The 26,329-nt window shown below is 43.1% G+C and overlaps 1 protein-coding gene across 2 annotated transcripts; it reads right to left on the reverse strand.

The window, feature by feature from the left end:
- Positions 1-356: 356 nt before the first annotated feature.
- Positions 357-23,056, reverse strand: MIF (macrophage migration inhibitory factor (glycosylation-inhibiting factor)). Of its 2 annotated transcripts, none has more exons than XM_018565904.1 (3): positions 22,874-23,056; positions 16,195-16,364; positions 357-471 (listed from the first exon to the last, which is right to left on the reverse strand). In XM_018565904.1, the coding sequence occupies exons 1-3, from the start codon at positions 22,979-22,981 to the stop codon at positions 393-395; spliced, it is 357 nt and encodes a 118-aa protein (XP_018421406.1). In that variant the 5' UTR covers positions 22,982-23,056; the 3' UTR covers positions 357-392. The 2 variants fall into 2 exon arrangements, with proteins under 2 accessions (XP_018421406.1, XP_018421407.1); XM_018565905.1 differs by lacking the exon at positions 357-471 and adding an exon at positions 13,912-14,047 and having other exon boundaries at positions 16,194-16,364.
- Positions 23,057-26,329: the final 3,273 nt, after the last annotated feature.

A 26,329-nucleotide genomic window follows, 5' to 3' on the forward strand; every position in this document is an offset into this window, starting at 1 on the left:
CTGGCATGGCCACCTCTTCGCTATTCCAGTCTGTCTGATAAAAGGACTCTGTCTCTGAAAATATGGCCCATTCCTCAGGAACGTGACTAAGCAGTGAGTAATCTATATACCTACAGTATATGAAAAACTACCCTTTTTTTTTAACGACACTCCACTTTGCAAATAAGCCATACTTATAATTTTTTTGCATTTCCTCCCTTTGTGATTTTTTTCTTCTTACTCATGTGTGAATGTTTGCATGTGTACTATTCATACAATGGTTTTTAACATAAACCTTAATACAATCGATATTTCAGCAATTCCGTGCAGTTTATTGAACAGGACAGTATCAACAGATATCAGCATGGCAATTAGCAATGAGATCTGAAGGTAAGAATGGCATCTGTCCGGTATCACAATTTGACGTGTGCCATAGTAGTACAATTCCAGCCAACATTAGCAGAGTCCAAGCGAATGAAATTTATGTAAACCCTAAGAAATAATTTGAACATAGTGTTAATAATCCATGCAAACAATTCTAAACTAACAAATAAAACACACATTGATGATGGAATTGGCCAAGATCTTTCCCTGGTTCTTTGCATTTTAAAAAGTTTGTTACCATTGCACTCAACTTTTCATCCAGTCTCTACATAATTGCATTGATTATTTTCATAAGCTTGTATAAAAGAAAAGCTAGGGAAAACCAGAGCGTTAACTATTATTTGAGCATTAATTCTTCATGGTCTGTCTGACTGGGGAGTGACAGAAGTAATTATCTTACCTAAATAGTACTTAAAAGTAGTAGTAGTAGTAGTTGTTTTACTGATTAATCATGGAAGACATTAATGCTGTGTAAGCTCCAGCAACATCTGATATGGAGCTTACATAGGATTTCAACTCCATGTTTTATTTGGAGGAACAGATAGTGAGCAGGGTGAGTGGGAGGTTGTTCTTTGCAGCCCTACTCCAGATTTTTTTCTTTTTTAACTTAGGCCCCCAATCTTGCCAAACAGCACCTGTTGTCTCCATGCTCCAGCACTGCACCATGTGTCCTTCTCTGTGGTGGATAGGACAGGATATGTTGTGCGCACACCTTGTAGCTTCAGAATCTAGTCTGTATTGATGGTTTCACGACATGAGAGAAAATGTTTTAGAACCTCAAAGTCCCCTCTGTGGTGCAACCTGGGTCCTCTTCTGCGTTTAATGATGCCCTGTGTTAATGCCTTGGGGGAGTCATCAGGTCACCTTTGCCAACATTAGAATGATGCAAAGAGCAGGATTGTTGGGCGTAGGGGATGGGGAGTGTGGTTTAAAGGGCTATTGTCAGAAATCACTGAAATCTCAGATAAGCCTTAGTATGTTAAAGTAATTTCAAAGTAATTTTTATTTTGTATTTATATATGAAGCTTTTATTACAATAATCCTGGGTGATCCTGCCATTATGGTGCTTGTTCAGGCACTTCTTGTTATAGAGTGGCAAATCAGTGTCTCTATCTGCCAATTGTCTGTGAAGGTTCTCATTTATCCAGGTCATGGTATATCAGTAAAAAATAAGTCAAGGCAACTGGACTTGCTGTATTTTTCTTGAAGACATTTCACTGGACATCCAAACAGCTTTCTCAATTCAGAATGACTTGTACAACAAATTCTCTGGGAACAAATATGGTGAATGTTGTTCCAATCCACATAATCTGTTAGCCACAACCAGGTGTTGATTGTATAGCTCCAATTATGCAAATGCAATCAACACCTGGTTGTGACTAACAGATTATGTGGATTGGAGCATCATTCACCATATTTATTTCCAGATAATTTTTGTACAAGTCATTCTGAACTGAGAAACCTGGTTGGATGACCAGTGAAACGTCTTCTAGAAAAATACAGCAAGTCCAGTTGCCTTGACTTATTTTTTACAGATATATCTGCCTATTGTTCTTCTGCTGTGTCACCCTGTCACATGCTCAACCAATAGAGACCACAAATGGCTATGTCAACACGCATAGCACAGGTATGGCCCGCTGTTGTTGCCATCAGGAAACCCATTTTGAAAAATTATGAGCACATGCATGAGAATGCAAAGTGGCTGAAAATGGCTAAAGAGAATATCAATGCTAATATGCAGCAAAGTATAAATTAAGAGTTAAAGATGATTGCAGAGAATGTAGTTAGTCCTGTTTTACCTATTTTATATAGTAATACAACATTGTGATGTTTTCTTAGCCACAAGGGACCATGATATGTGCATGTACTTGGCACAACTTGCTTGCTACTAGGTGTGACGGTTTGGGAACAATTAAAAGTGAAATCAGGTGTGAAAAATGTGATCCATGCCCACACATGTGAGTCAACCACAATAATGCTTGCGAAAGGAGGGATGCAAGATTTCAAACTGTAGCAAACATTGTAAACACAGTCTTTCAGTCTGTGATCAAGGTCCTCATTGAAATCTGATTTTCATGTGTTGATAACGCAGCCCTAAAGCTGGCCATACAATTTTTTTTAGTTTTGTATAGAGTAGGGAAGGATTAAGGTAGTATACGTCTTCATTTTCAATAATGAATCCAGATCAAACAAATATACATTGCCCTGCAAAGTGTTTCTTTAAATGTTTGGCCAAACACTCACAGTCATCATGTTTGTTCCAACTCTCTCAGCTCGACTTCCCTAAACCTCCTGTCCAGTGCAAAATCACAAGGGGCAGCACAGACTCCAGCAGCAGTCTATCTACTAGCTTGGAGAAAGGAGGGAGGAAGGAAGAAGGTGGAGAGGGGAATGACTTGCCTTGCTGTGTCTTTATGGAGACACACCAAGCTTTCTAGCACACACACAAGGGTGGCTCCATAGCAATATTGTAAAACATTTTGATCTTAATATCACTATAACTAGGGATGTTCCGATACCACTTTTTCAGGACCAAGTACAAGTACTTCCCCACGTGTACTTGCCGATACCAATTACCAATACTTTTTTTAAAGGGACAGGTGACTTTAAATGATCCATACTACAACTACATGTCATGGATCATGATTTAACCTATTCATGTTAGTAGGGCAGAATTGTAACTCTATTGCTGGAGTGTAGTGGAGGTGTGTGCTGTATATATGTAGTACATATACATTACACACGTCCACTACACTATAGCAATAGATTTACAGCCAGCCCCGTCCCAGCTGTTGCCTCACACGGTGCCTCACGTAGTCGGCGCTTGGCAGGATCGCTGCATCGCGTCTCGGTGCTCAGCTTGTGGGAAGCCCTCTCAATTCTGCCCTGCTTACATGAATAGGTTAGATCATAATCCATAGTACATAACATGTAGTTGTACTACGGATCATTTAACCCATTCATGTTAGCAGTGCAGAATTGTAAATCTATTGCTGCAGTGCATTCTATATGCACAGAACATATAGAATGCACTGCAGCAATAGATCACACAAAAAACTAAGCCCGAGCCCCGTCTTACTCACTGTTGCCTCGATTGCGGTGCCTCACAATTTTTCTCACAAGTGAGGATGTCGTCGGCACTGAGCTGGAAAGGAGCGTCGCGTCACTGCTGCTGCGGTGGGCGGCGCTCCAGACGGGGTCCTAATTTAGGTGGGCGGCGACTGCCCTGAGCACCGCCCACCTGAGCAGCAGTGACGCGAAGCTCAGCATGACGTGGTAAGTAAAAAAAAAAAAGTGACAGCCTCTGCAGCCCCGCCGCCCGTTCACGCTGCGGGTGAGAGCGGTGGGGAAGGAGCGGCACTATCTCGGGGGGTAGCAAAAAGTTTTCCTGGCACACTCACAAGCTAGCATGTAAAAAAACTTGTCTTACAAGTCTGTCTTTTTTACATGCTAGCTTGTGAGTGTGCCAGGAAAACTTTTTGCTATTTTACTGTTTAAAGCCCATTCCGTGTGCACCTTACTGTAAAGCTGGTGACGAATTGTTGAGTGCGTCTGTCATCTGTTTTGCTTGACTGTTTTGGTGTAGTGATGCATGGGGGGTCTCAGCTGCCATTGGGATGTGCGGGATCCCTGGTGCGTCTCTGTGCCTTTAAGACCCAGCTGGAGCTCCGTCCACAGCAGTGACGCAACGCTCCTCCGCACAGCCTGCCCAGAGGACTCCACCACAAAATGTAAAGTAAAAAAAAACAAAAAAAAAACATGTAACATTGTATCGGGGCATTTTGACAAGTACAGGTACTTGCCGCCTAGTTTGCCCTGTCAGAACGGCACATCACCTCGCTCGCAGCCAGGTAACGTTGTGAGCTCTCAGCCCTGTCGCTGTCAAACTGACAGGAGCGATAGCGACAGGGCTGAGAGCTCATCCGTTTCCTCGATCATCGGTGCGGTCCATCCACTGTCTTCTGGAGCTCCGCCCACCAGCCAATGAGAAGAGATCCCACTCCTCCCATCCACCGCACGAGGATCTCTGGCTGGGAGGGCGGAGCTTATCTTCAGCAGCAGATGGAGACGTCGGCGGCATCGCAAACATCTGGGTATTTTGACAAGTACTTGTCAAAATGCCCTGTTTTTACAGGGGGTCGGGGAGGGGGGCGCAAAAATGCACCTTGCCTGTGTAGGCACGAATCCTAGCACCGGCCCTGGATCCGGGCCCAAATAACCTATGGCCACTTCAGAGAGCAGAACCTCTTCCCCCCAGCAGGTAGGGTCAGACTTCCTGAAATGATTAGTCAAAGGGCTAGAGCCCATCCCACACCCATATCAAATTAAATTGGGGAGCTGGGACTATGAATTTTGTATTGGTCTGGGAAAGTGTATCTAAGGACATGGCATTTACAGAGTATCGGCGTTCTCCCTCCAGCACAACAAGCAACACAACAAGTTTTTTTCTGTTTTTCTCCTATTTTATTAGCCAACATTTCTTTGTATGTAATTGTCTTTCTTTTTACTTTTGTACATATTTTCTATGCACTGCCCGCCTAGGGATGATAAACTATCAAATTAATAAGTGGCCTTCTGTGTACTAAACTACGAATTCATACTCCTAAAGAGATTGGTCATTGTTACTAGTGTCTGTACGCTCGGTTATAAGCTCACTGTTAACCTGTATGAAATTGCATTGTGTGTTTGTGCAGGTTAGTGTTAGTGTGTATAAGTTAGCAGATCTGTCAGACAGGGATCTGTGTGTGTGTATGGTTTCCTAGCAGACCAGTCCATGGACAAATTGCAGGTGGTGGCAGTCTACCGTGAGTCGTGTGTCTGGTGTGTGGGCAGTGGGAAAGTGGTAAAGGTGCCCATATATCTTACAATTATCTGGAGATTTTTGTCTGCGATTGCATTTTCGTCATAAAATCTGCCAGTTGATGGGAAGTGCACAACCTCAATTACTGTACAACTGGCAGATTTTTGTCTTTCAAGCAGGCTAGAAAACCTTTGTCACCCTCCCTCTGTGAGTCACCCTCCAGTGGCAGGCTGTGGTACTACGCTCTGTGACAATTAGTGTTTTATCAGCCCAAAGATGAGGAACCCGCTCCGGTTAGCGAGTCGCCATGGGCGGGCTCCCCATCTGTGACATTGTGCATTAAAATGGACCTTGCAGTAAAATGCAAGGACTGCTCAAACAGTCCCTTCCCCCTTTATAAATCCCTTACGGTTAGTAGGTAAAGAGGGGTCCGAGGTCTTGACCCCTAGTTTTTCCTTCTTTCCCTCCTTGTCTGCCCCTCCCCCTCCTTTTCCCCTGTTCTGGTTTCCTCCTCCCAGGCTCCATGACCAATCAGGGACAGAAAAGATGCCTGGTGCTCAGGCTAGTGAGCTCATGGGGTCTTGGGAGAGAGAGACCAGAGACTGAAGGAAAACTATGATAGTGAATACACTGTAAAGTTTGTATTCTTCGGATTTTGTTGCTTTATCATTTACATTAAATAAAATAAGTTATAGAAATGTTTCTTTTAGCTGAATAAAAAAAATAAAAAATAAAATAAAAAGTTAGATTTATACTTACCTTACCCGCTTGTTCCACATGACTAAGTGTGACATCACTGTCCTTCCGGGGAAGACAGAGCAGGTAAAAGCTTGCGAAAAGACACTAAATTCCATTGCACTCCATTCCATGGAGTGACTTTTCATGAGATTGCGGCTGCTCTGTATTCCCCAGGATCTAGCTGGAGGCAGTGTGATGTTATCCTGACCTAGGCACCATGGATGGAAGGTCAGTGTGAAGGAAGTATAAACCCAAACTTTTTTTTGTGCATTTTTATACCAACTAATAGGTGATTTGTAAAAGGAGAGGGCTACAATAAGCTGCATCTTCTATATTCGCCTAGAGTTTAGCTTTAATCATACACATTTTTTTTTAAAAATACGTTTTTGGAACAGCCTAAACATCTACAAGTGACAGGCAGAAAAATAATAACCAAGTGACAGTGCTATGAATCTGTATAGCCAGTCTAAGCAGCTTGGCAACCTTCAATTGGATTGTAGATGGCTGCCTGGGAGGTCTGCATGAAAATCAGAACTCGGTACTGCAGAGTCTGCTCAAAGCTCAGGGAGCGTACACAGCAATGCCATGACATGCTTCTATACCACAAACTGATCCTTCCTTGATATCTGGTCTGCATCAACAGTCCACTGAAAGCTAGACACTGACTGACCTTCTCTTATTGACCCTTGCCTTCTTTACTGGTCCAAGTCTACCTGCCAAATTCTATACACTCTTTGTCCTATTAACTGACCCTTGCCTGCTTTATGGCCAACATGTCCTGCCTGCTTAACTGCCAAGTTTCTGCCCACTTTCTCACTAAAGAGGTCACATTGTGAATTTAAATTTTGAAACTGGTCTGTCTTAGCCAGTAATGCATTTTTTTTTATTATTTTGTTTCTGATAAATTTTATTCATTACAGAACCAAAGGATTACATAAAGGAGACATTTTAACAGTAAGACACAATAATACAAGAGGTAATTACACAGCCCTCAAACAGGATATAATTGTGTACCAATATACATAAACATATTACAGCTATCTACATAAATGAGGCTTGGAACCTTATGGGGAACAGTACTATACAGTACTGCGTCACTTACTGAAAGCAGCTGACAGTAATGAAATTCAGGGACACAGAGGAGTCTGCTCATAACTTTATCCTCGGCTTCATCTGAATGCCAGGCTGACAAGCAGGTTAAACTGCAGTATGCAATACCTGTGTATTAATGCATCCTACTTGTTATCAGAACCTTTGTGCTTCATGACCATCTTAAAAACTTGGCATTAAGCACATCAGTATTTATTACCTATTGCATTACAGGGTTACAAAAAAATAATTTAAAAAAAATGATTAGATGGTAACTTGCCTTTCGGAAGGTATGTGCATCACTTTATTCAGAAAGTCACACAGAAGCTTGGAGTATTTTTCATTTTCTGTGCCTCCAATCTTTACAATGCTTTGCAGAGAGCACACCGCACATGCATCTGGTGAAAGGCCTAGTGTCATCTGCTGATCAGTGTGAATCATTATAGAAAAGTACTACAAAGACATAAAGAATATAAGAATATTCAGCATACAAGGTGAAGTATGGTAAGACTGTTCTCTAATAGGAGTAAGTGCTGAAAATAACTCATTTTATTGGAAAAACTGCCAATAAAGTGGAAACAGAACACAGATCTTACAGGCATCTACTAGTAGAAAAAAATCGCTATTACAGAGCATCTGGATTTGGCACCAGGGATTAAGCAGGAAAATGTTTGTCATGGGCATATGAGGATTTGGCACCAATAATTTCAGCGTCTGATAAAAGTAAATCCAAGATTTTAGGAATGAAGGTTAGTGTTAGGTGTTTCAGGATTAAAATTTCTAGCCAATAAATACAAATTTTATTTTACTTAGGTTACTTTTTGATCAACTTAATTTACTGTATATAAGAATGTATTAAGTTTATCAAAAAGTAACCTAAGCAGAACAATATACTCGATACATTCAAAGCCTACCAAGCTAAAAATAAATATTACATTGAATTCTTTGCATGTAAAACAGCAACAAACTAAGATAAGCAGCAAAGAACATGAAAACCCATGACACTGGTATTCCTCAGTACTTTACTATAGAAAGGGCACATTGATGCCCAAAGGGACAACATAAAGCATTACCTTGGCTGGCAAATCCATGGCCTTTTCAAGCAGCTGGCAGAGGTCAGACATCAGTGTTGGAGGTACAGAACTCTGGCATACATTGGTGTGCAAGGTGAATATAGGCATGATGATATGAGTTTTAAACAGCAGTCCAGGTATTTGCAATGACTACTAGGCAGCAGCTGCAGATGTCTGTAGATTTTGAAACAGGTTAGCAATATGACTATTGCTCAACTTTGGTTGTGCAAGTTTTATAAGCTCCACCCAATCCTTTTATGCAAGGTATTCGGTTAAACACATATAAAATCATATTGATCCAGCAGTGCCGATTTCACTTGATGGTTTTGAAAATGTTTTCTGTGGAGTGCCTAAATACAAGGCTAATTTTTCAAAACTGGAGCAGCTGTGCATGGCAACCAATCAGCTTCTTCCTTTCATTTTCAAAGCTTAACTGAACAAACTGAAGAGAGAAGCTGATTGTTTGCCATGCACAAGTGCTCCAGATTTTGTCTGCTCCAGTTATGATGGGGGGGTTATAGACACAATCTGGAGAAGTTGCCTATGGCAACCAATCAGCTTCTCTCTTCAGTTTGTTCAGTGGATGCCGATTGGTTGCCATGCTCAGCTGCTCCAGATTTTATTTGCTCCAGTTTTGATAAATTCCCCTCAATGCGTCGAACGTCTTGTACCGCTCAGTTTTCCTCTTGCACAGTTCTGCTTGTTACTGGGACCCGGGTAACCTTTCCAGTAGTAGGGAATTTCATCTTCTTGTCCTACACAAGTGAACCATTCAGAAAGAATGTTTACAGCTAATTAAAATACTTCATATTGTACATGGTCCTATTGCTCCGTGTGTTGATTTGAACAAGAGATTCCAAAATGACAGAAAAGGATCAAAGGAATTTCTGATTCTAATGCATCACATCACATACACCACTAAATGTTTTTTTGTATTGTGGCCAGTAACATACAGTTGTGTGAGAAAGAAAGTACACTGAGAGATTGATGAAGTCATGCAGAAAACGATTTACTTCAAGTTATTGCTGCTAAAAGGTGGTTCTGGCGCTCCCCCACTGTCCTAAAATCATTGGTCTGTATTGTTTTAGAAAAAACAAACAGTCACAAGACACTAAAAAAAAAAAGTATTGGTATTGGCGAGTACTTAAGAAAAAGTTTTGTAATATTGTATCTCTTTTTTAACATTTCTTAGGATCCTCAGAACCATGGTCAATAATACAGAATTTCTCCATTCACTCTGTTCTTTATAAACGAACCTACTGAAAAACATTCGACCACAAGAGAAGTTACATTTGTTTTTGCCCATTCTCACACAACGCATGTACCTGCAGTTTTCTTTGACGGATAAGTTATGCATTTTTCTCCAAATACTGGATTTGCTTGGAAAAACTGCATTTTTTAACTGATTTTTCTATATAGAGTACATAAAAAATAAAATTTTGCAAGTAAAATCCTCCTAACTTTCCGACCAGACCTAAAGGATCTGCTATGGATCAGGAGGGGGACCCCACACACATTTTTGTTTTCACTATTTAACTTGGGGTCCCTCCTATTGCAAAACCGCCTGTGAAACACTTGTTTAATGCCTTGTCAACGCTCCAGAGAGCGTTGAACGAGTGTTTCAAAGGCAGTTCAATAGACTTCTATGGAGGCAGTATTCCAGGGGCAATGCCTCCAGAACTCGAAATGCAATCTTTTTTTTGCCGCAACGCTGACGCCCATGTGTGAACTGTACTGGGCGGTTGCTATTGTTTTATCACACATGGGTGTTAATAGGCGGCAGAGGAGGCGTTAAAATAGCTTCTCCAGCGCCTGGTTTTGCCGCACGTGTGAAAGAGCCCTCACAGTAAGTAGCAGTGCTTGAGATTACCATAGCAAGCATACAGCTAGGAGGTATATATGCATACCAGGAAGTACACTTTTTTTTTTTCCTCAGGAGGAATTCAGGTTGCATTCACACCTATGGGACAGCGTTTTTGCTTGTTTCTACAAGAGTTTTTTTGTGTGCGTTTTATGCGCATACATTTGAGTCGCGTTTTTAGGTACTGCTTAGACACAATTGACATTTTTAGATGTTCTCTACTCATTAAAAAGGAGTGTATATAGGCAGCAAAATATCAGAATATATGAAGGGCGTTATATATTTTGTAGTCATTTAACCCAATTAAGGGAATAATTAGATTCAGCATACCAAACCCAGCTAGGCTTAAATACAGCAAGCCCCGGTCATCATAAACATCATCTATTTTGTCACTTCCCATCGAATTCAGGTTGCCGACACAAACCTCCAGACCACAAAGAAAGATTCCATTGACATCAGTATGGAAAGGGCAACAGAGCCATTTCTAAACCACAGTGAAAGCCATTGACTCCAAACAAAAAGCACTTGAATCAGTAACATCCCAGGATGGTGGGCCTGGCAACGTTGCCAATGACACAGCATGAAGTTATTAAGGATCATAAATAAACATCCAAAAAACTGAAGTCTTGTCTTGCTCAGAGCTCAAGGTTTGTTATCCGAAATCAGAAAGACAGCAGGAAACACAGGAATTATTGATATTGAACAACTGCTGATCTCTCAGGAAAAACTAACCAGATGATCCCAAAACCTTTTCAGAAAATGTTCTATAGACATTCAAGATAAATATGGAACTTTAGCACAAAGCAAACACAGAATTCCATGAACAATGATCATATCAATAGTCAGATGCAGTGGGAATCTTTTGCTTGTCATGATTCTAGACCATTTGCCACAAATAAAGTCAAATATGGTGAATACTGCTATGTATCAAAAATGTGCTAAAAGCAAATCGTAATGGTTTTTGGTAAATTTTATTTTTTAAACTGATGCTTTGTGTGTGTATATAAATCTTTGTTTTATTTATAAACTACAAAACGACTCCCAAAGCACGATGGGTTATCTAAAGAGACAGCATACGAGTAGCAGTCTGCCTGGAACTTTGGACTAAGCTTTTTAATATGGAATGAGCCAGTTGTGTAACTTTTGGCTTGAGTGTCTGACAAGAGGAGTATTACAACTGACTGCCAAGTAGATTCTGGAAGAAATATAAAAAGATTGAAGTGCCAGAAAAATGAATATGCAATGCTTCATATTTGACCAAAAAAAAAAAATTAAAACAATTTGAAAATGTGTTATTTTTCTTATTTATTTGAAAACACAAAGAAATTGAAATGTCCCTAACTATTCTCTTCTGAAAATGCCTTGAGCTACATTATGAGTCACTAACCAAGTAAGCAGCAAATTAGGTCACAGCTCCAAATCTGCTTACTTATTCCACGTCAATTACTCTCATGATTAAAACCAGAAAGTCCATATGACAGAAAGGAAATTAGAATTTTTAGCCTCTATATTTTTCTCATGACAGTTTACTTCAGGGCGTAATAAGATAGTCACATAATGGTAACACGTGATATACATGTTTAAAAAAACATTACCGCTACATGTGCACTGCACTAATGGACAATACACCACAGTGCACAACACCCATTATGTACATTGCATTGAGCTGTGTAATAAAAATTGAGCAGGTCTGCTTTTTGGGGTGTTAAAAGTGCTCTTCCAGCCCATTCAAAATGAGTAGGCTACCCTAATGCTGCACATCATTACAAGAAGGGTTGATGCAAAACCGAGTCCTTAAGGGCCCTTAATGTTAATGTATAAATACAGAGGATACCATGGCTGGCCTCCTCCTGAACATGCTAGTTGCCTGGCTGTAATGCTAACCCTCTGGTTTGGTGAGTTAGGTCACTCATTCAGAACAAGTATGCAGATCTGAAAAGTCTGCAGTCCTTATGTGCATAACTGATCAAGGCCAGTGACCTAAAACAAGGTGATCAGCATGAAAGCCAGGAAAGAAGCATTTTCAGAGTGAGAGTCCAGCAATGGCAGGCTTCATGTTTCTCATGAGAAGTTTACCTTATTGTTTTTTTGACTGCTGTGATTATCATTCAGATCCAAAACAAAATAGACATACTGTAATATAAGCTGAAAGCAGCAGTTTATACTCATCTGAAGTAAATTGGTTCTGCTGGGAAAAGTGTCTCCAATGTATCTTCTGCAATGTGAAAGGCTGATACTAAAAAACTTGGAGCATTTGGAAGCAGTCATTGCAGCAAAAATGTAGCAACCCAATATCACAGTGCTGGTGTTAAAGTGACATAAAAAGGGGTTCTAAAGCCTCCCGTTTTTTTGCCTATATCTACTGCTACCAAGCAGTAGATATAGGCAAACAGTTTAAAAAAAAAAAAAAAACGCTAAAACAGCGGTTTTAACTTACCTTTTTTTCTTCGCGTGCTCCTGCGCCGAGAATCAGGAACTGCTCGTACGGCCGCAAAGGATCTTGGGGCGGGCGCATGCGCAGTTCTGATTCTCGGCCGGAAGACGAGCAGAGACGCAAGGTAAGTCTATGGACGCGTGCACCCGCCTGCAGACACCACTGGATCGGAAGTGCCTGCAAGCAGAGAGGTGTCAGCGCTGGATCAGAGAGCCGCCGCACCGTTGGAGGGACAGATGAAAACATCAGGAAAGAAGATCGGAATAAAAGACATTATTATTATTATACAAGATTTATATAGCGCCAACCGTTTGCGCAGCGCTTTACAATATAGGGCAGATATTACAATCACAATACAATTCAAGACAAGATGGCAAAGGAGGGGCCTGCCCCTGAGGGCTTACAATCTAAAAGGGAGGGGGGAAGTGATACATGAGGAGCATCTCCATTTAAGGTAAGTGCTAACATTAACATGGGGGGGAGGGAAAAAAATGTTTTGACTTTAAACTCAGGAGTTAATTCTTACAATGCATTAAAGTACCTTAACTGTTAAAAGACTATGGGGTCAGTGTTTTTCCCCCATAGTTCTCTTTAGGGTCACAGGAGGACATATACTAACCTCCTCCCGTGACCCAAAGCTCAGTATATAGCGGGCTATTGCTTCTCTGTCACAATTATGAGGATGAGCGGAAATCACTCACCTCAGTTCTTTAACAAAATACAAATGAGTAAACTAAACCTGAGATTGTAGTCCATCACAGGAGTGAGCTTGGAGCGGTGGCTCCTTTTTCAACACACAGGGACCATGGGCAACAAAAGTAGCCCCCCTCCAGAAGGAAGGACAGTGTCAGCACCAATTCAGAGATGATTTGAGGATCTACAACTGAGGTGATACACAAAAGATTTCTGTTGATAGTTATAGTACTTTTTAAGATTGAAAGAGAGTTAAGTGTCACTTTAAATAAGTCTGTTCAAATCAATAACATCAGTTTAAAAAAAAGTGTAATTTATCTTTTAGGCGCCTTATATTGAATATTAAAGTGTATTTATATCCCCCCAATTTTTTTTTGTTTAGGATAGGGTTTAGAAGGATTAAAACCCCTGGCAGTTTATTTTTAAATTGTCTTTCAAGTCCCAGAAAGGCAACAGGAAATCTCCCAAAGTGAGGGGAATTCTGCTTAGACAGTTCTCCCCGAAATAAGTGTCCCAATTGAAAGTTTTCCCCTAACCTTGTTCTGGGGACAGCTCTAAAATTTTGGACAAACCCTCTCTTTTTCCTTTCTCAGGGACAATAGTCAAACAGAGGGGTGAATTCCCCTCAGGGGTCAAAGCCCTCCCCACTCTATAAAATGTCTTATAAATAAATGCACATCCAGAGATACCTTTTAAACAAAATGTTTTGACCCCCTCTTTCCTCTATTATTGTATGTTCAACACTGGATTCATCCATACTTCAACCAGAAATTTAAAGTGCATCTCTAGGCAAACCCTTTTATTCCCAAGCATATTACAGATACAAAACAAATCACTTCATTTCATGTAAGAAGTTTATTTATAAGAGGGAATGCATTACAGAAGAGGAGTCTTGTCAATCCGTTGTTGTGGCTGACACTGGGGTACAATTAAGCAAATGTAGAGTTGTTCCAGCCCACGTTAGCAGGGTTTAAAAAAAAAAAAAAAAAAAAAAAAAAAAAGTCAGCAAAAAATTAGCAGTAACAAAGTCAGTTTATATGTACTTGGTAAGCCTTTGACTGTAAACTGCAGTAGTAGCTGCACAACAGGTTATAGATCACATTCCTTCAGCTGTTAGAGACGTCTCTAAAGCTGGCCATACACTGCTCTATTTTTGTTAATGAAACCACTTGCTGACCAGATGTTTTTACCCCCTTCCTGTCCAGGCCATTTTTCAGCATTCAGCGCTGCAGTACTTTGACATTTATTCCATCATGCAACGCTGTACTGAAAATGATACACCATTTTTTGGGGACAGACAGAGCTTTCTTTTGGTGGTATTTAATCACCACTGGGGGGTTTATATTTTTTACTATATAAAAGTACATGTAATTACTCGCTGCCCGGCTTCCTGATTGGCCAGCTTCCCGCACAATCAGGAAGCTAAGCAGCGGGTAATGACGCAACGCCCGGCTTCCTGATTGGCCGGGAAGCCGGCTTCATGCTCCCTAGTCACCTCGTGACGAGGGAGCATGGTGTCGGCTTCACGGCCAATCAGGAAGCTGGGCGTGGCGTCACTATACGGTGCCCAGCTTCCTGATTGGCCAGAAAGCCGGCTCCATGCTTTCTTGTCACATAGTAACCCAAAGCATGGGGAAGGGTTCCCTGCTAATCGGGAAGCCAGGTGGCGAGTCTTTACATGCCGCCCGGCTAATCAGGAAGCCAGGTGGCGAGTCATTACTCGCCGCCCGGCTTCCTGAATGGGACTTCCGCTAGTCGGCATCGGCGAGTACCGAAAAAAAAAAAAAATATTGGTACTTGTACCGAAATACTGGTATCGGTGCATCCCTAGTAATCACTAATACAAATCTGGACTTTGAGAGATCCTTGGTGTGCTTGCAGCATAATCCCCTGTGTTAGCTGGTTCAGCCTCCCTCCAAGCCCACTGTTTTCTGATCCACGTCTGCCTCTTTGCCACAGCTCTATGTGCCTAGGCAGAGGCAGCCATTCAGCGCCATTACCTCACATCAAACAGGCAGAAGTGGTTGCCCAGGCTTGAACCTGCTTCAGTTGACATGTGAGTATTTCCTTTCTACAAGGAGCAGAAAGAGGTAACAGAGGCATGTCCATGAAGCAGCAGATAGAGACCAGATGTAAAATACAAGTTTGCAAAAGGATGTCACCAGCACATCATTTAAGTGAACTCAACAAAAGTCCATTTATTAATGGATTACTGCCATTCCAGTACAAGCGCTTTCGCCTGTGCGGCCCCGAAAGCGCTTGTACTGGAATGACAGTACTCATTTTGCAAACTTGTATATCTTCACGGTGCTATCCGTGGTCACTACGAGCACCCACCAGGATTTTAAGGAACATCCTATACCGGTAAGTAGTGCAGCAAGGCATCTATATATTAGGATCTGAAATACTTCTCAGCTGCATGCCATGTCAATAAAAAAAATGCACCCTGCCAACTCAGAAACCTCCTCCCTTTTTAAACACAGAGCTGATAACCAGTTCAAAACATTATCAGCAATTACTGTTCACAAGCACAGCAATGAATTGGGACCTTGTCTGTTTCTGGAGAACACAGTGCTTGGGTCACAGCACAAACAGTAACATTACTGGGGGGTCACCTATTGTACACAATGGTGACAGCTGTTATTTAGGATACATATGGCACTTTCAGATCTAATGTTATTGGAAATGATCTTTCCTTTCTGCAGTCATAAACTTCCCTAAACTACCACAAATGAGCATGCCGCTTCCTTGTAACCATGGCAACAATGGTAGGGTTTAGCACACTGTTTTTCCTGTTTGTGATTGACAATCTATATTACTCCCCTTTGCGTCTTCTCCAGGTGCTAGATAAAATGCAGGGAGGGGAGGGACCGAGGAGCTGGGCCAGCACGGAGAGTAATTAGACACTCCCAGAAGAGGCGAGAGCTATGGCCTGCAATGAGGAAGGAGTCCGTACTAGGGATTTGACACTTCAGTAGTAGTCCAATTTTCTAGCAAGTTCAGAGACACAAGTGAATCAAAGTAAGCACTTAAAATACTTGAGTTTCTGTGCTTTTATTTGCAATATTTTAAGTTGATAACAGGGTCTCTTTAAGACTAGTTCACTATAACTAGCATTACATGTAGTGACCAGAAGACTTACCTGTCAGGGGAGATGTGCAGAACTTTGCTTAGTATACCACTCAATAGCTTGGTGTAAGTCTTCTGCTGGCCTGTAATCTTGCCAATACTTTTCAGGTTGCATAGAGCACAAGGCTCTGTTGAGCCACCAAAGCTCATTACTTGGTCGGGCAGAATATGCACGGCAATGTACTGTAGAAGGGAAAAAAACAAGACAGGGTAGAAAATTAAATGAAGGCTTAAAAAAAACATCAAATCTTTTAAAGTCAAATTGAAGGTAAAATAAAGCTAGGCAGCATCTCCGCCTTCACCCAAACCACTATTTACTACAAATGTGAATTGCTGTGAGGATGATAATTAACCTTGCAGCAGAGTACCAGGAATGTGCACCTTTGTGTGTTCCGAGTTCGCAGAGAGGCTATCAATCAGGAAAATTAGTCAAAGGCCTCATTCACTTGGGTGTGCACATCCGTGCAGTATGTGCAGCTGCTTATGCATCCCTATGAGAAGACACGGCTTCACGAAGACCCGAGCCTGCACATCTGTGCCGGTCCAGGTGCCTGCACTGCACACACAGTCCTGGACGGATGTGCAGGCTGGCATGTAGCCGTGTCCTCTCATAGGTCTCTGCACAGATGTGTGCACCATATGGATGTGTATACCCATGTGAATGAAGCTATGGAGCTACTGCCAAGTTAACTGATTCATATCAATGATGCTAAACTTGGTCTGGGTGTTTAAGCTTCCAAAAAAACTCTAGTCATGAAAAGGTTAAACAAACATGTCATGAGGGAAACATTGTGGCCACCATGCTGGCGTCTTCAAAATGCACTAGTTTCAGTATGTGGCTGCTCTCTAGCTTCCATATTCTCAGTAACTTGCAAGGGACCTCAGACTTTCCTGATCGGCACACAGTACTTGTGTCAGTGACTAATCTACTGAAGCCAGTGGCCAAGCTTAACAGCAAGGCAACCAGCATTTTTAGAATTATCTCAGCATATATCCCAGGCGGCTGCAGAAGCGGGGCGCACACAGCGGGCCCGGCTGCCAGAACCTGGAAGTGTAACGAGAGAACAAAAACACAAGAGCACAGCGACCTAGCACAATGTGGCAAAGTAAGAGTGAAGAAAATAGGATTGCACTCACGTGTTGGTATGGATACTCAATCTTACTTTGCCACACGACTCTTATTGCACTAGGTCGCTGCGCTCCTCTGTTTGTTCTATCTTCACAGTTGCCTCGCAGGACACCTCCACGCCTTGAAGCCCCCCTTAGTGTCCACTTACAATTGAGTGCGCTTAATACTTACCATTGTCTGCCATTGAGCCTGAAAGAGGCAGCCAACTCCCAGTGACTGAAAAGGGACCTAGATGGCGGCACAGCACTGGATTCCTTAGGCAAGCGAGTATATGAATTGAGGACAACCCTCTTGTGTTAGAACTAGATATTTCCTAATCTGTATTTAGTCTCATCCCCAAAACCTTTTCCAGTATACCTTTTTTTAGGAAAGTTGTAACCTTTTATCATCCAATGACATTTTACATATTGTCATTGTATATTACCCAAGGCACTCAGATCTCCTATAATAAAAAGCAATAAAGGCTCAGGAGATGAATGTATTTGTCAGGCACACGAAGAACCTCAATAGCTCCTCTGAATCCTGACAAGCTGCTGATCCTACGTTGCCCTCGTGCACTCCGTATACAAGCAGATCACACACAAACCCGCAGGGGTAAAAAATTCCTATCACACGACGCCCAGGACAGGCTGTTTCAGGCATTTTCTACATTTAGCCCTGCTGCAGGCAGGCAGCACGGCTAAATGTAGCGTGGGAGCGGTTTTGTACAAGTGATCTTGAACGGCTGTACAAAATCACTTGTAACCTGTCTGAATCTCACACCCCCTCCCCACCGCCGGCGGCCGTGTACCGCTCCCGGCTGCCTTTCGCTGCACGCTTGATTCCTTTCTGCCGTGGTCTTCGGGGTACCCTGCTCTTGTGGGGGACCCGTGACCACGGCAAATTAGATTAGGTTAGAAAGCTTCTCTGCCCTGCTCCGTGTGAATAGTGACAGAGGAATGCAGCCTTCCTGTCACAGGAGAACGAGCACAGAGCTGTGCTAGAACTCCTGTGTTGGAGGTGACAGGGTCAATAAAGAGAACCTGTCACCTCCAAAAGCTATCACACAGGGGATTGTTAGCCCATATAAAAATCTAAAAAATTAAAACCAAGCCCACTGCACCTATCATCTGCATGTGAATAAACGCACACACAGGGCAGAGTGTGTGAGCGCACGGCAATCGTGAACAAAATCGTGTGGATGGCCAGGCGGTCACAGAAACGCACACCACCGCCAATTGCGCTGGCAGTGCCATTATTGTCTAATGGTACCCCAGTCTCGCCAGGCAGATTGCGCAGTTTCCGGTTGAAAACACTACATGGTGCATGTCACAAAAAAAGGTACATGTACCATTTTTTCCAGTGATTACCACGCGGATGTAACCCCATTAAAATCAATGGGGCCATGTGGCAACTGCTGTATGCAACTGCACACGATTGCCCAAGTCTGCACCCGCCCCAAAGGGTAAATCCACTTTCCCAAGTAATTTGGGAAAATGGAATTACCTGCACAAATCCGGCCCCCTATCCTTCCCCCCGTTATACTTTTCTTTCAGCGAACGGTCCTTCCCGTCCTCCAGTACGGGTGTACTATCTGTACCTGTGCCATGTATTCTGAATTTTGCTCACAAATTGCAGTACTCGTTGGTCAGTGCGGTCACCTGACGGCACTGACCAATGAAAAGCTCTTATTGGCACTGCTAAATACGGTTTTGGTTAAAAAAAAATAAAATTCTATCAGGACATGTAGATTGTCATGAGGGACAAGTAGATCGGGCCCCCGCTTTAGTCCTTGGACAAGTAGTTTTTTTTTTTTTAAATTTCCACACCCCTGAACCCTATTCTGTACAATAGCTACACTCCTGTAGGCATATCTCATGATACAATCCATCCAACAAGGAAGCTTTCTAAATGGCTTCAAGCTTAAAGTGACATTTAAAGTCCCAATTAATTTCCTCCCCCCCTCATGCTGCTTTATGGACTTACCTTAAATGGTGCCTCTTGATCTGACCATCTTCTTCCTTCCACTTGTATTCAGCAATCCCTCCAGCGCTGGTGCCGGTCTCTGATCCAGCGCAGATTCCTCGGGTCCCACGGTGTCTGTCCGACGTGCATGCTCACGGCCGCATTCATTCAGCTCCACTGAGTTTCTCCTCTTCTCCCCGCCGAAGATCTCTACTGGGCATGCGCCTGCCCCATCATCCTGCTCGGCCGCTGGAGAAGCGCCAGATCTTCAGACGGGGGTGAGAGGCGGTGACACAGGCAAGTTATAACCTTTTTGGTAACTTTTTACATATATCTACAAAAAAAAATAATTAGTGTTTAATTCTACTATAATAGAAGATTAAACTGTATCTGTATGCGATGAAGTCATTCTAATCAATCGTTTTTTACTTATGTGGATGCAATTGCTGAGCTTTTTTCAGTTTAACGATTACAAGTCATGTACACTGTACTTGTTCCTCACTGTGATTAATCATAAATAGAGTATGAAGCCTACAAACTTGAAACATTGATGGTGTGCACAAAGTCTGAAAACAATGGGAATGAACAGATTTCCTGGCAGCACTTGCTCCCGCTAACATAATAACTGAATAAACTGGAGCTGCAGATTTATCCAAGCAATACATTTTCACAATGATCTAATAGGACAAGCATACTGTGAATATGCTGACACTCTTCCATTATTCCTTCCAGCTCCCTGTACTGGCTCCAATGGCTTTAAATCCCTCCGATATGGTCCTATCACCCCCAGGCCATGAGTCCCAATCATTGTCTAATCTTAATGACTCAATTCTGTACAGCAGCTATTTACAATGGGGCTCTGTCCGTCGCTGTCGCGCATCGCTACAGCAGGACCCTTTTTGGAGCGGATTTTGCCGCGATTCTAGTTTGCTCAATGCAACCATTTGCGCTATATCGCGCGACAAACCGCGCAAAATGCAAATCGCGCGACACATGTGTCGCGCGATTTGCGAATCGCTCAGTGTGAATGGGACCTTAAGCTGAGCTCCAGGCTTATCTGCCATCTTACACAATGTTAGACTCCAGGACTAAAATTGGTTACTCTGATTTCACTGCACACTCTGAACTTCTCACAGTGTGTATTAGAAGCTGAAGCAAGTCAGATAGAGTCTGCCTCATTTCCTGGCTGGAGGATATCCAGCATCATCTAGCTCTTTTCTCTCCAGCCTGACTCTCCCTTGCTCGTCCCTTTCAATGATTGGATTTCAGTTCTTCCAATCATGGAGGCTCAGCATCACATGTGGGCATTACCTAGGGTAGTCTGCATGCAAATACAGTCTGCATAGGAATACCCACAACTCCAGACTGGCATTTACCAGTAAAGGCATTGCAATGTTTGTTCAATTCCTTCAAAGAGCCAGCCCACTGCTTGTATTGGAGCTGAGGGCTCCTATGTACAGCTGATGGGAACACTAACTTTTAAGACATGTAGATATCCACACCAAGTATTCCAAATCCATGCCCACTCTCTGTGTGAGAGCTCTCTGACCTCCCCCAATATAGAGTTTAACCGCTTGATGACCAGGGTGTTTACACCCCCTTCCTGACCAGGCCATTTTTCAGTATTCAGCGCTGCGGTACTTTGACTGACATTTATTCCGTCGTACAACGCTGTACTGACATGAATTTTATACCATTTTGTGGGGACAGATAGAGCTTTCTTTTGGTGGTATTTAATCACCACTACGGGGTTTTTATTTTTACTATATAATGAAAATTAAAAAAAAAAATGTGTGTTAGGAAACATTTATTACCCAATTTTTTGGTAAAATATAAAAGACGGGGTCATGTCGGGTAAATAGCCACCAAACATGTCAAGCCTTAAAGTTGTGCACGCCCACGAAATCACAGAAAAACTACCACACCCAGAATTGGCCATAGGCGACACTTTAAAAGCTTTTACTGCTCATCAGTTTAGTGTTAACAGTGATTGATGGCCGTAGAATGATTGCTCACACTCTGACGCGCGATATGTAGCAAATGCTGCATAATTGGCGTTTTTTGCGTGTAGGTGCACCTAAAGCATTTTTGCGCATCTATGTGGGGTTGGGGGTCTTTAATATTTTTTGTGTGGGGAGAGATGCATCATACAAGCGATCGAGCGGCTATACAGACGCCGGACTGTTTGTATGTAAACAGGCATTGCTGGCCGTTTCAAATTCTGTCAGTTTACCGCTCTTCGCGCTCCAGGGGGTGCACGCGAGCGGGCGCAAAGGAAATTTAAAGACGGCCACCTGCATCCAGAAGGCTCTCGTCCGGCCGTTTCTGAAAGTTTGGAGGATGGGAGGTGGTTAAGCTGGCTTCCGAGGAGAAGAAAAGAATAACCTTGCAGTGAGACACCCCTGAGCTGCAAAGGTTCAATGCTTGCTTATGCCTAGGGTACAAGTGAAAGAGACTTTTACTTACCTCATCTCTGTGCCTCGGGCACCCGATGCTCTCCTCTTCTCCCTGATGCTCCAAGTTGTGGATGGTCCCTTGGCCTCCTGATGTACAATGCACGGCTACTAGCCTGAACTGTACTTAATGAAGTCAGAAAGCCTGCAACTGACAGAGCAGCTAAGGGGTTGCAGGGCTATCCCGATAATGAGGCAACCTGAGCTGATCGCCTCAGGCAGCATCTCATTAGGGGGTGGCCACAACTCTTAGCAACTTGTGACACTCTGTTCGGCTTCATCGGTTGCCAGGAAGCTGAGCGGGACACTCTGGCTGGTGTCCCGCATAGCTCCTGGCAACCAGTGACATCAGGACGGGACTGGACAGAGAGCTGCTGACAGAACTGCTCTACACAGCCGCCCTTCAATACTGCATCACCCCCCATCACTATCAGCAATGATCACGCTCCATCCTGATTGCTTTATAGAATACCAAGATTCAAAGTGTCACTCTTACCAAACCCTTATACTACCGGTAGTCAGAATTTTATGAAGTCTGCGTCCTATTGATTAGTTTACACCCACTTCCTGTGCCAGAATCACAACAGAAAGTGAAGACAAATCTCCCCAACCTGAAGGGAAATCCCACCTCTCATTTGTCCCTGTCACCAGGTGTCACAATTGGGAGATCTTCACCTCCCATTATTACAGGTGACAACTGAAGGAGACACAGCAACAGAATCTGACACAGGCATTAACACCTCCAAAATTGCTTTAAATCTGCATTCTTCTTAGCCTTGGAATGATCAATCATTACAAAACGCTATGAGGCACACTGGAAGAATTTAATGTGTCTAGACTATCTCAATATTTAGCAGAGAACAATTGGGGTTACCACAGGACAACCTGGTGACCCAACATCCTGATGATTGGCACCAGTGATTGTCCATACACAGTAAGACTGTTATTGAGTGTCATCCTCACATCAGATGACAGGTTATACAGTAATCAGTGCCCATGTCCACAGACTACACCGATGATCTGCTGGTCCTGATATCTCTCTGGGTCTAGTCCTGCAACATGATGGACACGTACAGGGAATCTACATCCAGCAGGTGTATGACATAGACCGGGTACCAGGCGCCCCTCTCCCTCCCACCCACCCCGCTTCATCCATTATACTTCACCTCTGCCGGCTTGCCCGTGGCTTTTGCCAGCTGTTCGGTCAGACTACCCAACAGATCCTCTGGAAGGGCATCCTTGGGCACGTTAGTGAAGAGCTCGAAGGTGGGCATGATGTCTTCGTGTAGGCGATATGGAGGAGAGCGCAGAGCAGGCCGTATACAGAACACGTGGGATGACCAATAACTTCCTATAGACCAGACGTCCGTGCCTACCGCCCCCTCTGCTGGCCAAAGCGGGGTACAGCAACCCGCCTGATACTCTGCTGCTGCGAGACATAGAGCCGTTAGATTCATCCTCCATCATTATTTCGTGTCCAATCTACAATCAGCAATGATTAAAACTGTGTTAAAGCCCGATTCCAGAGAAAGAAAAGACACCGCTATGGAAGTAGGGATGCCTCCTTTTGTTACAGCTGACCTTAAATAAAAAAACACGGATTAAATAGAATAACTATAAAGGCAAAGTCCACCTTTAAAAAAAATAATGCACACACATTAATAAAAGAGGGGGCGTACGATTTTGGGGTACTCCCCCTAGAGAACTGCCTCAATGTTTTACATGTTCATAGTTGACGTTATCGTTAATTCCCCACCTGATCATCATTTTATTACCTTAACTGCCAATAGCCGGCCTTGCCTAATCACCCCGAGGGGCCCCATCAGATTACCCACTTGCTGCAACCCTAGTTCTGGAGGCTGGATGGCTCTGAGGTCCGGTGACCAGGGCCTGCTACCGGCCTACAGCTTGGCATCTTTACCTAGAATAAAAGAGGGGGCATACTAAAAGGAATGACAGAATGGAATGCTCATAGACTTTGACCAGGTAAGGGGATGCCCATACCACTGACTGTCATTCACCCTTGTTATTCTATAGAAAATAATGTTAATCCCACCTAATCTCAATTTTCAAAAATGGCACTGTGCTTGGAAAGTGTGCCTGCTAAAGATTTATTTCATCCCTCAAATGGCTCTTACACCAAGGCCCATCTTTCTTCTCATTATACTCTATGGGCATTCTTGGTGTCATTCGCCCTTGTCATTCTATAGGAAAGAATAAAAATACCATGTAATCTCAATTTTGAAAAATGCTACTGTGCTAGGAGAGTAAGCCTGCTAAAAATGTATTTGATGTGTCAAATAGTTTTGACTCCAAGGCCCATCTTTCTTCCCATTATACCCTATGGACATTATATTGTGTCATTCCATGGAAAACATGAAAAATCCCCAGTCATTTCAAGTATAAACTCTGTTACCATACACAGGGAAGACCTGTGGTAAAGGATAACTTGATATCTTTTTTCAGCTTTGCCTACAAATTATCTGATACTTTGCTTTCCATTATTGTCTATAGGCCTTCCATTGTGTCATTCGCCCTTGTCATTCCATAGAAGATGATGTTAATCCCACCTAACCTCAATGTTGAAAAATGGCAGAGTGCTTGGAGAGTGTGCCTGCTAAAGATTTATTTGATGTGTCAAATGGCTCTGACTCCAAGGCCCATCTTTCTACTCATTATACTCTATGGGCATTCTTGGTGTCATTTACATAGTTACATAGTATTTGAGGTTGAATAAAGACATTAGTCCATCAAGTCCAACCTATTAGGATCTCATTCTAGGAGTACCTGTACCCCTGTATATTACGGTCCCTTAAGAAATCGTCCAAAAGTTTCTTGAAACCCTTGTCATTCTATAGAAGTTAATGATAATCCCACCTAATCTCAATTTTAGAATATGCCACTGTGTGGGTAGAGTGTGTCTTCTAATGATTTATTTGATACGTCAAAAAATTCTTACTGCAAGTCCCATTTTTCTTCCCAATATACTCTATGTGCATTCCATTGTGTCATTTACCAGTCATTCCATGGAAAACATAAAAAATCCCAAGTCATTTCAATTAGGACTGTAGCCACCATGGGGCGAGTGAGGCACTCGCTTCAGGCGCAGCTGAGGGGGCGCAGCCAGGGCCCGCCTGGCTGCGCCCCCTCGGCCCTGTTGCCATGGCGAACAATGGGCGCCAGGTGGCCAACACAGTCGCGGCTCAGCAGGGAGAAGAGGAGCGGCACGGGCTCCAGCTTCTCCTCGGATCCCTACTGCTCTCCCCTACCCCACTCTGTGTCCTCAATCTCTTTTTCTATTTCAAAAAGGAAAATGTCAGGGGTCTGTTTAGACCCCTAATATTTCCCCGAAGCCCCGAAACAGTAAACAAAAAAAATAATAATAAAAAATAAATTAAAAAACAAACAATCACACACACACACACTCACTCATGCACACATATTACTAGACATGTGCAAAGACTAAAAATTTGTTTCGGAATAAATGAACGGAAACTAACAATGTTTTCATTAGTTTCGTCAAACGAAACAAATTTTTATGCTATTTTGGATTTGTCCACCAGCGCATTCTGTGCATGCGCGCCGCCATTCTGGAGACGGGACGCATGACGTCACATACCGCACACGTCTGTTGGGGGGCACAATTTTCCGTTCTTGCCTCGGGCGCAAAAGGAGCTAGCTACGGCTCTGATTTCAATTGTAAATTATATTACTATAAACAGGGAAGACCTGCGGTAAAGGATAACTTGATATCTTTTCTTTGTATGCATTGTCAGTATATTTTTGTGATGGTTTGTCTGTGTGTATTGTCAGGATTTCTGTGAGTGAAGTTGCTATGTGTGTTAATGTTTCTGTGTGTGTGTCATATCATTGTGTATATGTGTGCAGTGTCGGTATATGTGTGTGTCATATCAGTGTGTATATGTGTGCAGTGTCGGTATATATGTGTGTCATATTAGTATGCATACATGTGTATAGGTCTGCAGTCAGGGCTGGATTAAGAGCATTATGGGCCTAGTTGAGGATTTTAGTAGCCGTTTCCTGTCCGGGCGATCGGACAGGAAGCAGCAGAGCTCTCTTAGGCACCCGCTGGCTCCTTGGTGGGGCCCCATGAATCTCTGCAGGCTCACCTGTCTTATACTGCCACCTTTCAACCAGTGACATGCAGTACCTTTGGTTCCGAGTGAGGCATTCCCCAGCCTCGCCCCCAGCATGACCAGCCCTGGCCCCAGCCTGCCGAAGCCACACCCATATCCAGTTGTAACCCCACCCCCAGCCCGCCAAAGCCTTGCCCCCCAACTTGGTACCCAAGCTAGTGTGAAGCAGGAAGGGAGGATACAGGGAGGAGCCTCCCTGTCCCTCGCTTGCTCATCACTGCTGAGGCATCGAGATCGATGGCCTCAGTGGGTTTTTTTCTTTTTTTGATTGGACAGCTTGCACCAATGGTGCTTTGTCATTGATCCAAACCATCCACAGAGCTCACACCTCTATCACAGAGTAGAGGCTGTGACAGCTCTTGCCTCACTATGTTAGGTTACACAAGCAGAAGCCCACTGCTGTGTAGCCTAACTACCTGTCAAAAGCCGGATGCAGCACTGCCTGTAATTAACAGGCAGCGCTCC

This window comes from Nanorana parkeri, unplaced genomic scaffold (genome assembly GCF_000935625.1).
Source record: "Nanorana parkeri isolate BGI_ZX_2015 unplaced genomic scaffold, ASM93562v1 scaffold899, whole genome shotgun sequence".
NCBI classification, from domain to species: domain Eukaryota; kingdom Metazoa; phylum Chordata; class Amphibia; order Anura; family Dicroglossidae; genus Nanorana; species Nanorana parkeri.

What these genes read in the sequence shown, in the direction of transcription:
- MIF (XM_018565904.1), bottom strand. Translation starts at nt 22,981, where the DNA reads ATGCCCACCTTCGAGCTCTTCACTAACGTGCCCAAGGATGCCCTTCCA. An exon ending in CCACGGGCAAGCCGGCAGAG is followed by an intron (nt 16,365 to 22,873) that starts GTGAAGTATAAT and finishes TCCCTTCTACAG; the next exon opens with TACATTGCCGTGCATATTCT. An exon ending in CTGCACATCTCCCCTGACAG is followed by an intron (nt 472 to 16,194) that starts GTAAGTCTTCTG and finishes ATTATTTCTTAG; the next exon opens with GGTTTACATAAATTTCATTC.